The sequence below is a fragment of the Dipodomys merriami genome, unplaced genomic scaffold (assembly GCF_024711535.1).
Source record: "Dipodomys merriami isolate MVZ:Mamm:240054 unplaced genomic scaffold, mDipMer1.0.p SCAF_13, whole genome shotgun sequence".
In the NCBI taxonomy this organism is placed as follows: Eukaryota; Metazoa; Chordata; class Mammalia; order Rodentia; family Heteromyidae; genus Dipodomys; species Dipodomys merriami.
In genome coordinates this window covers 37,632,270-37,646,660 of record NW_027202604.1, presented here as the reverse complement: position 1 = coordinate 37,646,660, position 14,391 = coordinate 37,632,270, and the positions used below count along the sequence as shown (strand labels likewise).

The 14,391-nt window shown below is 42.6% G+C and overlaps 1 protein-coding gene across 1 annotated transcript in view; it reads right to left on the bottom strand.

Annotated features, from left to right (window-relative positions):
- LOC138824799 (Fanconi anemia group D2 protein-like) overlaps nucleotides 1–14,391 on the bottom strand; it is a 76,100-nt gene that overhangs the window by 22,841 nt on the left and 38,868 nt on the right. The window contains exons 27-32 of the mRNA XM_070019089.1: nucleotides 12,996–13,103; nucleotides 12,688–12,800; nucleotides 10,486–10,629; nucleotides 9,114–9,230; nucleotides 7,697–7,825; nucleotides 7,448–7,563 (exon numbers count right to left, since the gene is read on the bottom strand). Of these exons, the coding sequence (XP_069875190.1) occupies nucleotides 7,448–7,563; nucleotides 7,697–7,825; nucleotides 9,114–9,230; nucleotides 10,486–10,629; nucleotides 12,688–12,800; nucleotides 12,996–13,103 (727 nt within the window). The remainder of the gene's footprint in view (nucleotides 1–7,447; nucleotides 7,564–7,696; nucleotides 7,826–9,113; nucleotides 9,231–10,485; nucleotides 10,630–12,687; nucleotides 12,801–12,995; nucleotides 13,104–14,391) is intronic.

The following is a 14,391-nucleotide window of genomic DNA, read 5'->3' as shown; positions in this document are numbered from 1 at the left end:
CGAGTCTCTCTCCAATTTGTTGTGACCCTGGGACTCTGTTCAGGAAGTTCCTTCCTGTGCCTATTAGTTCAAGTGTCTCTCCTACTCTGTCCTGCAGTAGTTTCAGAGATTCAGGTTTAATGTTAAGGTCTTTAATCCATTTTGAGTTGATGTTGGTGCATGGTGATAGGCTGGGGTCCACTTTTAGTTTTCTGCATGTGGCTGCCCAGTTTTCCCAGCACCAGCGGTTGAAGAGGCTGTGTTTCTTCCATTGTATGTCTTTGGCTCCTTTGTCGAATATCAGCTGGCTGTAGGCCTGTGGATTTATTTCTGGATCTTCTATTCTGTTCCATTGGTCTTCGGGTCTGTTTTTGTGCCAGTACCATGCTGTCTTTGTTATTATAGCTCTGTAGTAGAGTTTGAAGTTCGGCATGGATAGCCCTCCCATATTGTCTTTATCCCCTAGAATTGTTTTGGCTATTCTAGGTCTTTTGTTGTTCCATATGAATTTTTGGACTGTTTTCTGTATTTCAGTGATGTACGTCATTGGGATTTTAATAGGAATTGCGTTGAATTTGTATATTAGTTTTGGAAGTATTACCATCTTTACTATATTAAGTCGGCCTATCCAGGAGCATGGGAGGTCTTTCCATTTCCTAGTGTCTTCTGCAATTTCTTTCTTTAACTTTTTATAGTTCTCATTAAATAGTTCTTTTACATCTTTGGTTAGGTTAATTCCTAAATATTTTATTTTTCGGGAGGTTATTGTGAATGGGGTTGCTCCCTTTATTTCCCTCTCTTCCTGTACATTATCAGTGTATAGGAAGGCAACTGATTTTTGTGGGTTTATTTTGTATCCTGCTATTTTGCCAAAGTGATTTATGATTTCTAAGAGTTTGGGGATGGAGTTTTTGGGATCGTGGAGGTATAGTATCATGTCGTCTGCAAAAAGGGATAGTTTAACTTCTTCTTTTCCTATGAGGATCCCTTTAATATCTTTTTCTTGCCTTATTGCCCTGGCTAAGGGTTCTAGGACTATATTGAAGAGGAGTGGAGACAGTGGGCATCCTTGCCTTGTTCCTGATTTTAGGAGAATTGGTTGTAGCTTTTCCCCATTAAGTATAATATTGGCTATTGGTCTGTCATAAATGGCTTTTATTGTTTTTAGAAATGTTCCTTCTATTCCTATTTTCTCCAGAGCTTTTAGCATGAATGAATGTTGAATTTTGTCAAAGGCCTTTTCTGCATCTGTAGCGATAATCATGTGATTCTTGACCTTGGCTCTGTTGATATGTTGGATTACATTTATTGACTTACGTATGTTAAACCATCCCTGTGTCTCTGGGATGAAGCCTACCTGGTCATAGTGAATTATTTTTTTTATGTGTTTCTGGATTCTGTTAGCTAGAATCTTGTTAAGGATCTTTGCATCTGTGTTCATCAAGGAGATTGGCCTGTAATTCTCCTTTTTGGTTGGGTCTTTGCCTGGTTTGGGGATGAGTGTGATATTGGCTTCGTAGAATGAGTTTGGGATAGCTCCTTCCTTCTCTGTTTCTCTGAAGAGCTTGAGGAGTATGGGTATTAGTTCTTGTTTAAAGGTCTTATAGAATTCTGCTGTGAATCCATCTGGTCCTGGGCTTTTTTTTGTTGGAAGACTTTTGATAGCTTCCTGTATCTCATTATAGGATATTGGCTTATTTAATTGGTTAACTTCTTCTTTGCTCAGTTTGGGCAACTTGTATTTCTCTAAAAATGCATCCATTTCTGCCCGATTTTCTTCCTTTAGAGAGTATAGCTTTTGAAAGTAGTCTGTTAGAATTGTTTGGATATCTTGGGTACGTGTGGTGATGTTTCCCGTGGCATCCCTAATCCTATTAATATGGGTTTCCTCTCTTCTTTTTTTAATTAATCTAGCCAATGGGCCATCAATTTTGTTTATTTTTTCAAAGAACCAGCTTTTTGTTTGGTTTATTTTGGTTATGGTTTTCTGATTTTCTAATTGGTTAATCTCTGCTTTTAATTTGGTTATCTGGCTTCTTCTAGTAGCTTTAGGTTCCATTTTTTCCTGTTTTTCTAGCTGTTTTAATTGCAACATGAGGTTATTTACTTGGTCTGTCTCCATTCTCTTGATGTGGGCACTGAGGGCAATAAATTTGCCCCTCAGGACTGCTTTTGCTGTGTCCCACAAGTTTCTTTGTGAGGTGTTTTCATTTTCATTGAGTTGTAGGAAGTGCTTTATTTCTTCTCTGATCTCTTCTGTTATCCAGGCATTGTTAAGGAGTGTGCTGTTCAATTTCCATGTATTGGAGAAATTTCTGCGGTATGCTTTGTTATTGAGAGCTAGCTTGATTCCACTGTGGTCAGATAGGATACAGGGGATTATGTCGATCCCTTTGTATTTGCTTAAGTTCCTTGCATGAACTATGATATGGTCTATTTTGGAGAAAGTTCCGTGAGCTGCTGAGAAGAATGTGTACTGTGTTGTTTTAGGGTGAAATACTCGGTAGATGTCAGTTAATTCCGCTTGCAGTATGGCCTCTCTTAATTCGGTAGCTTCTTTGCCAATCCTCTGGTTGGTAGACCTGTCCTTTGGTGAGAGTGGTGTGTTAAAGTCTCCTAGTATTATCGTATTGGGATCTATTTTATTCTGTAAGTTTGAGAGCATTTGTTTGACATATCTGGGTGCACCAATATTTGGGGCATATAAGTTGATGATGGTTATATCCTCCTCTTGGATTGTTCCCTTTATTAATATGTAGTGTCCGTCCTTGTCTTTCTGTACTGATTTTAATGAAAAGTTTATTTTGTCAGATATCAGGATAGCTACACCTGCTTTCTTACTGGGGGCGTTTGATTGGTAGATCCTTTTCCACCCCTTCACTCTGAGTTTGTTTGTATGTTTGGCTGAGAGGTGGGTCTCCTGAAGGCAACAGATGGATGGGTCTTGTTTTCTTATCCAGTCCTCAGTTCGTTTTCTTTTAATTGGCGAATTCAGCCCATTTATATTAAGAGAAAGTATAGAGAGATGCATTGTTGTCCCTGCCATTCCGTTTTCCTAAGTTTTTCTTTTTTCCTTTCCTCCTGTGCTTGCTCAGTTAGACTTTGAGTAATGCCTGTTTGGGGCAGGCCCCAGTTCCTGGCTGCTTTCTTCAGGTTGTGTCCCCCCTCTTAGAATTCTTTGTAATGCTGGCTTAATGTTTATGTATTCATTTAGTTTTTCTTTGCTATTAAAAGTTTTCAGTTCTCCATCAAATGTGAATGCTAGCTTTGCCGGGTAGATCAGTCTGGGTTGGCAGTTATTGGCTCTCAGGGCTCGTATGGTGCTTTCCCAGGCTTTTCTTGCATTCATTGTTTGTGTGGAGAGATCTGCAGTAATTCTTATTTTTTTCCCATTGTAGTATAGCTCCTTCTTCATTTTTGCTGCATGCAGGATTGTTTCCTTATTATTCAGATCTATCATTTTTACTATAATGTGTCTAGAAGTGTTTCTCCTGGGGTCTTGCTTGTTGGGTGTTCGATAAGCTTTTGTGATGTAGTTAAGATGGTCGTTTTTGAGGTGGGGAAAATTTTCATTGATTATCTTGTTAAATAGGTGTTGCATTCCCTTGCTCTGGAATTCCTCACCTTCGTCCACTCCAATTATGCGAAGGTTAAATTTTTTAGCATTATCTGCTTGCTCTTGAATATCCCTTTGGTTTAATTTGAGTAATTTTTCCATATCTGTCACTTTTTGGTCCAGTTGGTGTATTCTGTCTTCTGTATCTGACACTCGACCTTCCATTTCATTCACTCTGTTGACAGTGGCTTCTATTGTGGTTTGCATGGAGGAAATGGATCCCTTTATGGATTCAATGTTGGTTCTCAGAGTACTGATCTCACCTCTCAATGAGGTATGCATTACCTCTAATTTGGCGTTTATCTCACTTCTTATTGAGGTTTGTGCAGCTTCTATTTTTGCATGCATCTCTTGTTTGATACCCTGTATCTCTTTGGATAGTTCATCCTTGTGCTCTTTCAATTTCTGATAAATTTCTCGCTTTATTTCTTGAGTCATTGCCTCCAGCAACCCTTGGAAGTAGCCTTTGTCTTCCATTCCTGCTTTGCTCCCACTGGGGCTCTCCCCTGTGTGGCTGCTGGCTTTTGAGGTGAGCTTGCTGTCCTGGGTGGTAGTAAACCTTGTGATTTTTCTCTGTGATTTTCGCATGGAGGTTCAGGAGACTGCTCTTCAATTTTGTTTTGGTGTGTCTGTCTTTGCTTGGTTGCTGATTCTGTATTGGTAGAGAGAGTCTGTGCCTGATCTGGGTTCTGTTGGGAGCCTATTTCCAGCTGCTATTCTGACTTACTTAGGATTCTCAGCTCTCTGCTGTAGATTGCTGACAGTTCCCGCCTTTGGAAGGGTTGAGCAGCCTAGACTGCTTGTGTTTGCTCCTACGGGTGCTCTTGTGAAGAACAGATGCTCTGGATGCACTCTCCCAAATGCTGGAGTCTGCTATGGGCTCCTGATGTGTTTTTGTTTATTTGTTTTGGGCTGGTTGTGGGCTTGAACTCTAGGTTTGGGTGCTGTCCCTCAGCTTTTCAGCTCAAGGCTGGCACCCTACCGTTTGAGCCACAGCACCACTTCTGACCCTTTTTGCTTTTGTGATGCTGAGGAATCAGATCCAGGGCCTCATACATCCAAGACTATCACTCTATTGCTGAGCCGCCTTAACAGTCTGAGCTCCTGCTTACTATCAGGTGCTGGCAGCCTGTGTTGCCCAATTCCCAGTCTAGGGTATATGGGTGGAGTTTTGGTGGGGTTTGGGCTTCTCTTGTCCTGGGCCTCCAGGTCTTTTGTTGTCACAGGCGTGCTTCCCGGGGGAGTGTTGTTTCCTGGTTTTCTCCCCTCTGTTGAGGCGTATGCTCAGCTTTTTACTTCAATTGGGAGGAGTTGGTTGTGTTGTTCAGGTGCCGGATCCCCGGGCTTGGTTCCGGCCCCAGCCTGGAGCGCGCTTGTTAGGCCTGTGCTGATGTGTATACCCCCTAGGTTATACAGCCTGGGGGACACAGTTCAAATTTCTTCTACTGTTGGTAGTCTTGACCCAGGGGCGCTGTTCCTGGCTTGGGCATTTAAGCTCCCTTCCAGGGGTGCTCTTGCTCTAGCCTGGCCAGCTGAGTGTGCTCCACGGGCTGGTGGAGCTCTCAAACAGTTCCCAGTTTTAGTGGGTCCTGTGGTCCGGGTGCTGGGGTAGGGAGTCTAGGTCAGGGTCTGGGGATTCCCTCCAGCTCTGGTCTCCCTTGAGGGATACACTTCCCCTGTGGGGTACTCACCCTGGAGCTGGTTGTTTCTGTGTGGTGTAGGTCGTCAGTTGTTGTTGCAATCCGGGCTGGGTTGGGCGGTGGTGGCTCTGTGTGATTCTTTTCTGTCTCTGCCTCTGTCGAAGCTGTTGGGTCAAGAGTGTCCACGCTCAGGCAGCTTCTTCTCGGTACCTCTGGGGCCCAAGTGACCCCGCCGGGTTGTTGCGATCGTGATCGGGCGGGCGGGTGGTCTGCAGACAGGACCCTTTGTCGCGCCGAGCCGCTTTGGCGGGATGGAACCTCTCTGCTCGGGTGGAGAGTGCTGGATCGTTGCGATCGCGATCCGCGGGCCGGGTGGTCTGCCGCAGGTCCTTTTGTCACTCTGCTGATGCCGAGCGGCTTTGGAGGGATGGAGCCTCTCTGCTCGGGTGGAGAGTGAGGGGTGGGGGTGGGATCCTCGTGGAGACTCCCGGCTGGTAGGTTTCTCTGTTCCTGGCGATCTGCTGTTCTACAAACCAGTACCTGATGTTCTGAAAGTGGCCCCCTGTGTCTCTGCTGTTTCTCTGGGGCTCCCACAGCCCCCGCCGGGCCGGCTGGCCGGCGGCTTGGTGCGCTGCCGCGCGGCCAGTAAAGGTTGGGGGAGGGGTCTTCGCTTTTCTCTGTTTTGAAATTCTTTTCCTCTTTCTTTTTTGTTATTCTCCGCCTCTGGTTTTTCTCTGAGTGTTCGTCTTTTTGTTGTTGTCGGTCTCTTGGGGAGATTAAGCGTTGGAACTCGAACTCTCTTTTTGGTTGGAGAGAGCTGTGGCGTTTCCCTACTGCCCCGTCGCCATCTTGGTCCCCCCCTCACACCTCCTTATTCTACTTTCTCCGAGATGTGCCTTCCAACTCTCTATCTCCCTACAGTCTATCTATCCTTTAAGGACCTCATCAAGCCTCAGTGCTTATGCAGTGTTCTGAGAAGTGCTAGCTGACAATGTGTTTAACTCTTTACAACATAATTTGAGATTTAATTACAACTTATTTAGAAACAATTCCTTAACTAAAAGCCTCAGCTAGTTGGCAGTGGCATATACCTATAATCCTAGCTATTCGGGAGGCTGAGATCTGAGGATAACAGTTCAAAGCCAGCCCAGGCAGGAAACTGTGAGACTCTATTTCCAATTAGCCACTAAAAAGCTAGAAATGGAAGTATAGCTCAAGTGGTAGATCACAAGCTTTAAATGCAAAAGTTGAACAAGAGGGCTGGGAAGGTAGCTCAGTGGTAGAGCGCTTGCTTTGCATGCATGAGGCCCTGGGTTTGATTCCTCAGCACCACATAAGCAAAAAGAAAAAAGCTGGAAGTGGCGCTGTGGCTCAAGTGGTAGAGTGCTAACCTTCAGCTAAAGAGCTGAAGGACAGCGCCCAGGCCCAGAGTTCAGGCCCCACGACTGGATCCCCCCCCCCCCCAAAAAAAAGAGTTGAACAAGAGTACTAGGCCCTCAGTACCAGCCCCAGAACCAGCAAAAAATAAAAATAAATAAATGCTTTTAGTCTAGTTATTTTTTTGAAATAGGTTCTCACTATGTTACCCAAACATATCAGCTGAAGCAATACATTCAGCTCAGCATCCCAAGTAACTGGTACTACAGATATATCTTACTACATATACTCCCCCGGCTATTACACAATTCAGTAAGACTAAGAAGGGGAGGGTGCAGTGGCTCATTTCTGTAATTCCAGCTACTTAGGAGGCAGAGATTGAGAAGAATGTGGTTCTAGGACAACCTAGGCCAAAGTCTCTGAAACCCCATCTCACTAATAAGAATCTGGATGCAGTGGCACAAATTTGTCATTCCAACTATGTGAAAAGCATAAATAGGAAGATTGTGATTCAGGCTAACCCAAGGAAAAAGCAAGACCATATCTAAAAATAACAAAAGCAAAATGGGCTGAGAACATGGCTCAAGTAGTAGAGTATATGCCTACCAAGCTTGATGCCCTGGTTTCGTTCTTGGTTGCTCATATTGTCAGAAGACTACCACATGAGTTAATAATAATGGCTCCATAAAAGAAAGGGGTGCAAGAGCAAATGAAGAATAAAGCATAGTTACATAAAGTTTCCATATTTTTTTTCTTTTCTCTACCTTAGTTACTCAGTATCAAGTAAAGTGCATACTTAACACTACTTACTTGTACACCTTCCATAAATACTTACCAAGCAAAAAGGCTGTGAAAAATCTGCAGCAGCTTCTGATAACAGGAAGACATTATGTGGGATTCCTGAGTTTTCCCTCCCTGCCTATCAGCAACATGAGTCTCAGCAACTGAGCACTAAAAAAGAAAGAAGATCTTAAGATAGGTTCTCTAGCAATTACAATTTTCCTTAATTTTTCTCATCAACAACTGAACTCTTATGTTGACTTAGTGATTTCTAAGTCTCTAAGACAGTAAGATAGTCTCTGACCTGGAAGTAGTTGTGAATGTTCTCCAAATGGTTACACATTGGGGCCAATAGCTGAACAACACAATGAACAACTTCCTGGGTAGATTTCTGATGGAGATGTGAGAATCCAACATTCCAGCTTCCTTTATTCTACAATAAAATCAGACTTATGGGGAAAGAAACTATTGGACAGATTCTCTGAAATCATTAAGGCTGACATCCGTAGCTAATGCCTATAGCTACTCAGAAGGCTGAGGTCTGAGGATCATGGTTCAATGCCAGTCTGTGCAAGAAAGTCTGTGAGACTTATCAATTAAAAAACTGTAAATATAGCTGTGACTCAAAGTGGTAGAGCACTAGCCTTGAACAGAAGAACTCAGAGACAGCACCCAGGTCCTGGGTTCAAGCCCCACAGCTGACCAAAAAAAAAAAAAATTAATTTAAGGAGTTTTGATCCTAGGTATGAGTGGAAGGAGACCTGAGCTACTTGCCTAGTATGTAATTTTTTTAGGGGGCGGGGTCAGTCCTGGAGTTTGAACTCAAGACCTAGGCACTGTCCCTGAGCTTTTTTGCTCAAGACTAACACTCTACTACTTTGAGCCACAACACCACTTCTGGTTTTCTAGTGGTTAATTGCAGATAAGAGTCTCAAGGACTTTCCTGCCCTTGATGGCTTTGAACTTCCATCCTCAGATCTCAGCCTTCTGAGTAGCTAGGATTACAGGCATGAGCCACCAGTGCTCAGCTTTCTAGTATGCTATTCTGACAAAAGAATTATCAAGAGAATAGTTTTTGTGGAGTAATAATAGTGTTTGATTAAGAAACTTAGGCCCAGCCAGGAACCAGTGGCTCATCCCTGTAATCCTACGTATTCAGGAAGCTGAGAGCTGAGGATCGTGATTCAAAGCCAGCCTGGGCATGAAAGTCTGTGACACTCTTATCTCCAATAAACCACCAGAAAACCAGAAGTGGCGCTGTGGCTTAAGTGGTAGAGTGCTCGCCTTGAGCTGAAGGGCTGATGGACATTGCCCAGGCTCAGAGTTCAAGCCCCACGACCGACCAAAAAAAAAAAAAAAAGAAAGAAACAGGCCCATCAGAACAAATGAGGTAAACAAAGTATAAAGTAGGTATTCCTCAGCTAGGCAGAAAACATAAATAGGAACACTGCAGTCCAGGCTGAACCAGGAGGTATATAGCGTGACAGGAATGCAGACCAAATAATACAAAGAAAGAACCAAGGAACCAGATGCATTAATGTTCAAATGTCACATTTTACCACTTGTCCCCTTCATGCTAGATGTACACACTTATGCCTATTCTATACATCTGAGGCTGTTACCCAGTGACCCAAACACAAAAGGGACAACTTACTCATTACTAACATTTGCTTGTTTCCACATCCACTAAGCTCAAGTCCTATTTCTCTGCCTCCACTCACCTTGAAGAAGGGAATTCTCTTGGCAGAAGAAGGTGTCAGCTTATTCTCTAACTTGTGGGAGAGATCTTCTAGCAAGAAAAGCAGCTCAGGAGGCCCAAGTTGCATAACCTCTGTAGCCTGTTTCATGAGGAAAGGGGGATTAATTCTAAGTGTATGCTACACACTGTAGTGCTGGCACATTTCACATTCACTCCACTCACCCATGGATGGTAGGTAAAGAACTTGACTTTCTTTTGTGGGGCTTGACTCAGAACCTCACCCTGGGTAGGCTTTCTTGCATATGGCTGGCAAACTGCCACTTGAGCCATGCCTCCAGTCCAGCATTGTGTTAGTTAACTAGATATAAAGTCTCACACTTCTGCATGGGGTGGCTTTGAACTGAGAATACTACAGGTATCAGTCTCCTGTGTAACCATGTTTACAGGCATGAGCCACCAGTGCTGAGCAAGAACCTGACTTCTAATGTGAAAGGGAAAAAAATAAAATCTCTCTACTACATATAAAGAATGACTGTTCTTTCAATTTATCAGAATTCAAAATAAGTTTGCCAGTAATCCCACATATTGGGAAGCAGAGGCAGGAGGACCACAAATTTGAGCCAGTCTAGACAAAAAGGTAATATAATCCTGTTCCAAAAGCAAAATATGCCTATAATCTTATAAGAATTCATGATATTTCAATTGTTTTTAGTCCGGAAAATATCTACTTTTCACTAAAATGTCTTTTTAAAAGTTATCTGCAGTTGGCTGGTAGAGTGATCCAAGTGGTAGAGCACTTGTTTAGCTTGTACCAGAACAGGCTGAAATCCCATTACCACCCAAAAAAAAAAAAAAAAGGATCTGCTGACTAGCCACAATGTCTCCAGCCTCTCATGCCTGTAATTCTAGCAATTTGGAGAGTCTGATGACCAGTTATCACAGGAGGAGGGGCTGAAGTCTGCCTGGAAATGTTAGCGAGATCACATCTAAGTGTTAGCTTGAGTTGAGTTTCCAGAGAGGATGTAGGTAAGAAGACTGAGGTTTGAGGCTAGCACTGGACAAATATGAATGACCCTCCTTAAAAATCTAAAAAAGAGGGGCTGGGAAGATGGCTCAGTGGTAGAGTGCTTGCCTTGTATACATGAGGCCCTGGGTTCAATTCCTCAGCACTACATAAGCAGAAAAAAAAAGCCTGAACTGGCACTTTGGCTCAAGTGGCAGAGCGCTAGCCTTGAGGTGAAGAGCTGAGAGATTGCAGCTTCCTGAGTAGTAGGATTACAGGCATGACCTACCAGCACCCAGCCCTCCCTCCCGTCATTCCTTTCCTAAAAAGAAGAATGGACCTAAGGAACTTTCTGAAATGTTAGGCTTTCAGATTACAGTCAGTCACTTACTTCAGTATGCATGTCAGTATCTAAGATGACCTTTGTCACAAGCCCACAGTGTAGAATAGAGAAGACTTCAATGTCCAGCTCTCGGAAAAAAGCATGGTAATTCTGTAATGACACTGACTTCTTTCCTTCCATCTCAATGGACTCCTGCCAGGAAAGTAACAGCAATCAAATCTATGTTAATCTAATATTGGGGGGGGGGGGGCGGGGGCTAGCCTAGGCTTGAACTCAAGGCCTAGGCAACTGTCCCTGAGCATTTTTGCTCAGCACTAGCACTCTACCACTTGAGCCACAGCTCCACTTCTAGCTTTTGGTAATTATTTGGAGAAAAGAATCTCACAGACTTAAGAGCGTGGGCTGGCTTTGAATGGTGATTCTCAGATCTCAGCCTCCTGAGTAGCAAGGATTATAGGCATGAGCCATCAGTACTCAGCTGTTAGTCTAATTTTTACAGACAGTCCAAATATGCATTCAATTCATGTAAAAAATTTCACTTTTATTACATGGAGATTTCCTTTTTTGTCAGTACTGGGATTTGAATTCAGGGCCTTGTGCCTGCTAGGCATGCATGCTACCACTTGAGCCTTGCTGCCATGTTTTCGTTCCGTCACCATACTTCTTTCACCAAAATCTAGAGCACAATTTAACATGGGAACGTAAATAAAAACTACCACTTGGGGTTCATTTTTATTTAGGGCTAAACAATTAGGCAAACCAAGGCATCAAGGTATGCTTAGAAATTTATGGACTTGCCAGGAGCTGGTGGCTCACGCCTGTAATCCTAGCTACTCAGGAGGCTGAAATCTGAGGATCACAGTTCAAAGCCAGCCTGGGCAAGAAAGTCCGTGACACTCTTATCTCCAATAAACCAGTAGAAAACCCGAAGTGGCACTGTGGCTCAAGTGGTAGAGCACTCCTGTTGAGCTGAAGAGTGCCGCAGGGACGGCGCCCTGAGTTCAAGCCTCATGACTGACAAAAGAAAAAAAAAATGGACTTAGTAGCTAGAAAGATCTGACTTCACATCTGAGTTGAAGCAATTACACATTTTGTGTCTCAGGAAGAATCTCACTTATCCTCTCAGGGAATTGTGTAGATATTAATGCAAATTCTGAGTTTTTAGGAAAATTAGACAAGATGTGTATCTATTGATATATCTATGTCAAGATATGTCTATCAATAGATATCTAGATAGATCATATCTATCTTCTCTAATAGGTATTTATCTATCTACATATATATGTAAACAAAACAAAACAAAACAAAACAGAATTAGAGGCAGTGTTTAGGAAGTTTCACAAACATGTGAAATAGATCTTGTGAATGATATCGTTTCAGGAATAGGCGACAACAACTAGCTGCAGTTCAAGTTATCTCAATTTATCCAGAAGACTCATCTCCAATGAATCAACAAAAAGCAAGAAGTAGAGGCGTGGCTCAAGTGGTAGAGAAAAAAAATGTAAAATCATGAGTCTCTGAAGTCAAGCTCAAGTACCAGCCCAAAAACACAATAAATAAACACTCTAGTGGTAGAGTATCTACTTAAGCTCTGAGTTCAAACTCTAGTACTGCTAAAATATAAAGGTAAAAAAGATAAAGTAAATAACCAATAAGGCTAAGAGTGTGGCTCAAGTGGCAATGTACTTGCCTAGCATACAATCTCTAATACCACACACAAAACAATTAAGTAAAATAAATGAAAATAAAAAAGGAGTAATTAGGGGCTGGGAAGGTGGCTCAGTGGAAGAGTGCTTGCCTTGCATGCCTGAGGCCCTGGGTTCGATTCCTCAGCACCACATAAGCAAAAAGAAAAAAGCCGGAAGTGGCGCTGTGGCTCAAGTCGTAGAGCGCTCACCTTGAGCTAAAGAGCTGAGGGACAGCGCCCAGGCCCAGAGTTCAGGCCCCACGACTGGACCCAAAAAAAAAAGGAGTAATTAGAAAAAACAATGATGTGGCTGAGATCAAGTCTGAGGCTCTCGTTCAAACTTTGCTGTTAGCAGATTCCACTTGTTTCTCTGCTCCCTAATCATTTGCTTCCTAAAATGCAAGAAATCGAGTAGACCTCACTGGCCTTCACACACCTTGACACACATCTTGACACATACCTTGACACACACACACACACACACACAGCCTTCACATACCTTGACACACACCTTGACACACACACTCTCTCTCTCTCTCTCTCTCTCTCTCTCTCTTCAATACCTTGTCTAGGTGGCTTCTACCAGACAGCTCAGGGTCACATTCTGTGTTATCCTCCTTGGAAAGTTTGTCAGGGGACAATACTTTGCTGCCATCTGCTTTTCGTTTTATTCCTCCTTGTATTGCATAAAAGGGAAAAATGACTCAAGTAGTTAATAATCCTGTTTTGATAAACACTGCAGCCCTCAGGAAATAAGTTCTTGAAAACTAAATTATAGTAAGCTGGTAAAGAAAAGATTCAAGCACACAAACTGATGCCTTGATACATAATCTGATTAATGACAGAGATAAAGGGAGAAGAACATACTCACCTATCTTTGTTTTTTTCCTGTTTTTTGCTGAAGCAGAACTGCTATGAGGTATTCCATTTAAAGTTTCCAAGTCAAAATGTGCAAGAGGAGGAACATAGTCTGGAGTGACTGAAATAGAGAGCAAGCAGGCTTGGTATTAACCAAACACACAGACCTAGGATGCAATCACCCAGCTGGCTGAAACTGTTCTCCAAAATTACCAACTGAAGCAGTGACTGTATGTGAAGATACACTCAAGTTATTGGACACTATAATGCATAGCAAAACAGCTAGAGAAATTAGAAGAATTTTATTGTAACCAATGCTGATGAATAAATAAATGACATAAAACAACCAAATAGAAAAAGGACTAAAAATAAACTTACTAACATTAGCCACAGTAGATTGTTTTATTATTATTTTAGATGAAGACTTAAGGGTCCACATTTTCTCCAGGAGATCAGCCAGCATCCACTCCTTTTCTTTCTCCCTCCTCCATTTAATTCATTCAATTTATTTTATGGTACTAGAGGACTGAACTCAAGGCCTCAAATAATTGAGCCATAGTACCATATTATCTCATTTTTGATGTAGAGTCTCCTGACTTCTGCTGGAGTCAGTTTTAAACTGTGATCCTGTTATTATATGTCTTCCTCCTGAATAACCAGGATTGTAGGTGAACCCTATCAGGTCCAGATTTCAAGCTAGTTTATATCATATACTAGTACTTGGGTTTGGATTCAGGGTCTCACACTCTCATTTGCTTTTCTTCACTCAAGGGTGGCATTCTACCACTTGAGCTGTACCTTTACCTTTGGATCTTTACTAGTTAATTGGAGACTAAAGTTTCTTGGATTTTCCTGACTGAGCTAACTTTGAATCCTAATCCTCAGATATCAGCCTCCTGAGTAGCTATGATTACAGGCATGAGCCACTGGGGCAATATCTCATTGAAGTTCTTTATGCTATTTCAATGCAACTAAAAAAAAATTTTTTTTTTTTTTTGGGTCCGGTCGTGGGGCCTGAACTCTGGGCCTGGGCGCTGTCCCTCAGCTCTTCAGCTCAAGGCTAGCGCTCTACCACTTGAGCCACAGCACCACTTCCGGCTTTTTTCTTTTTGCTTATGTGGTGCTGAGGAATCGAACCCAGGACCTCGAGCATGCAAGGCAAGCGCTCTACCACTGAGCCACCTTCCCAGCCCCGCAACTAAAATTTTTAATGTGTACATCCATTTTGTTCCTATTGTGAATATCAAGAGATTTTACTCCTAACAGAAAATAAGCAAAGGGTAATGGTTTGCATCTAATAATCCTAGCTACTCAGGAGGCTGAGATCTGAGGATTGTGGTTTGAAGCCAATCTGGGTATACAATTAACCATCAAAAAGCCAAAACTGAAGGTGGGGTTCAAATGGTAGA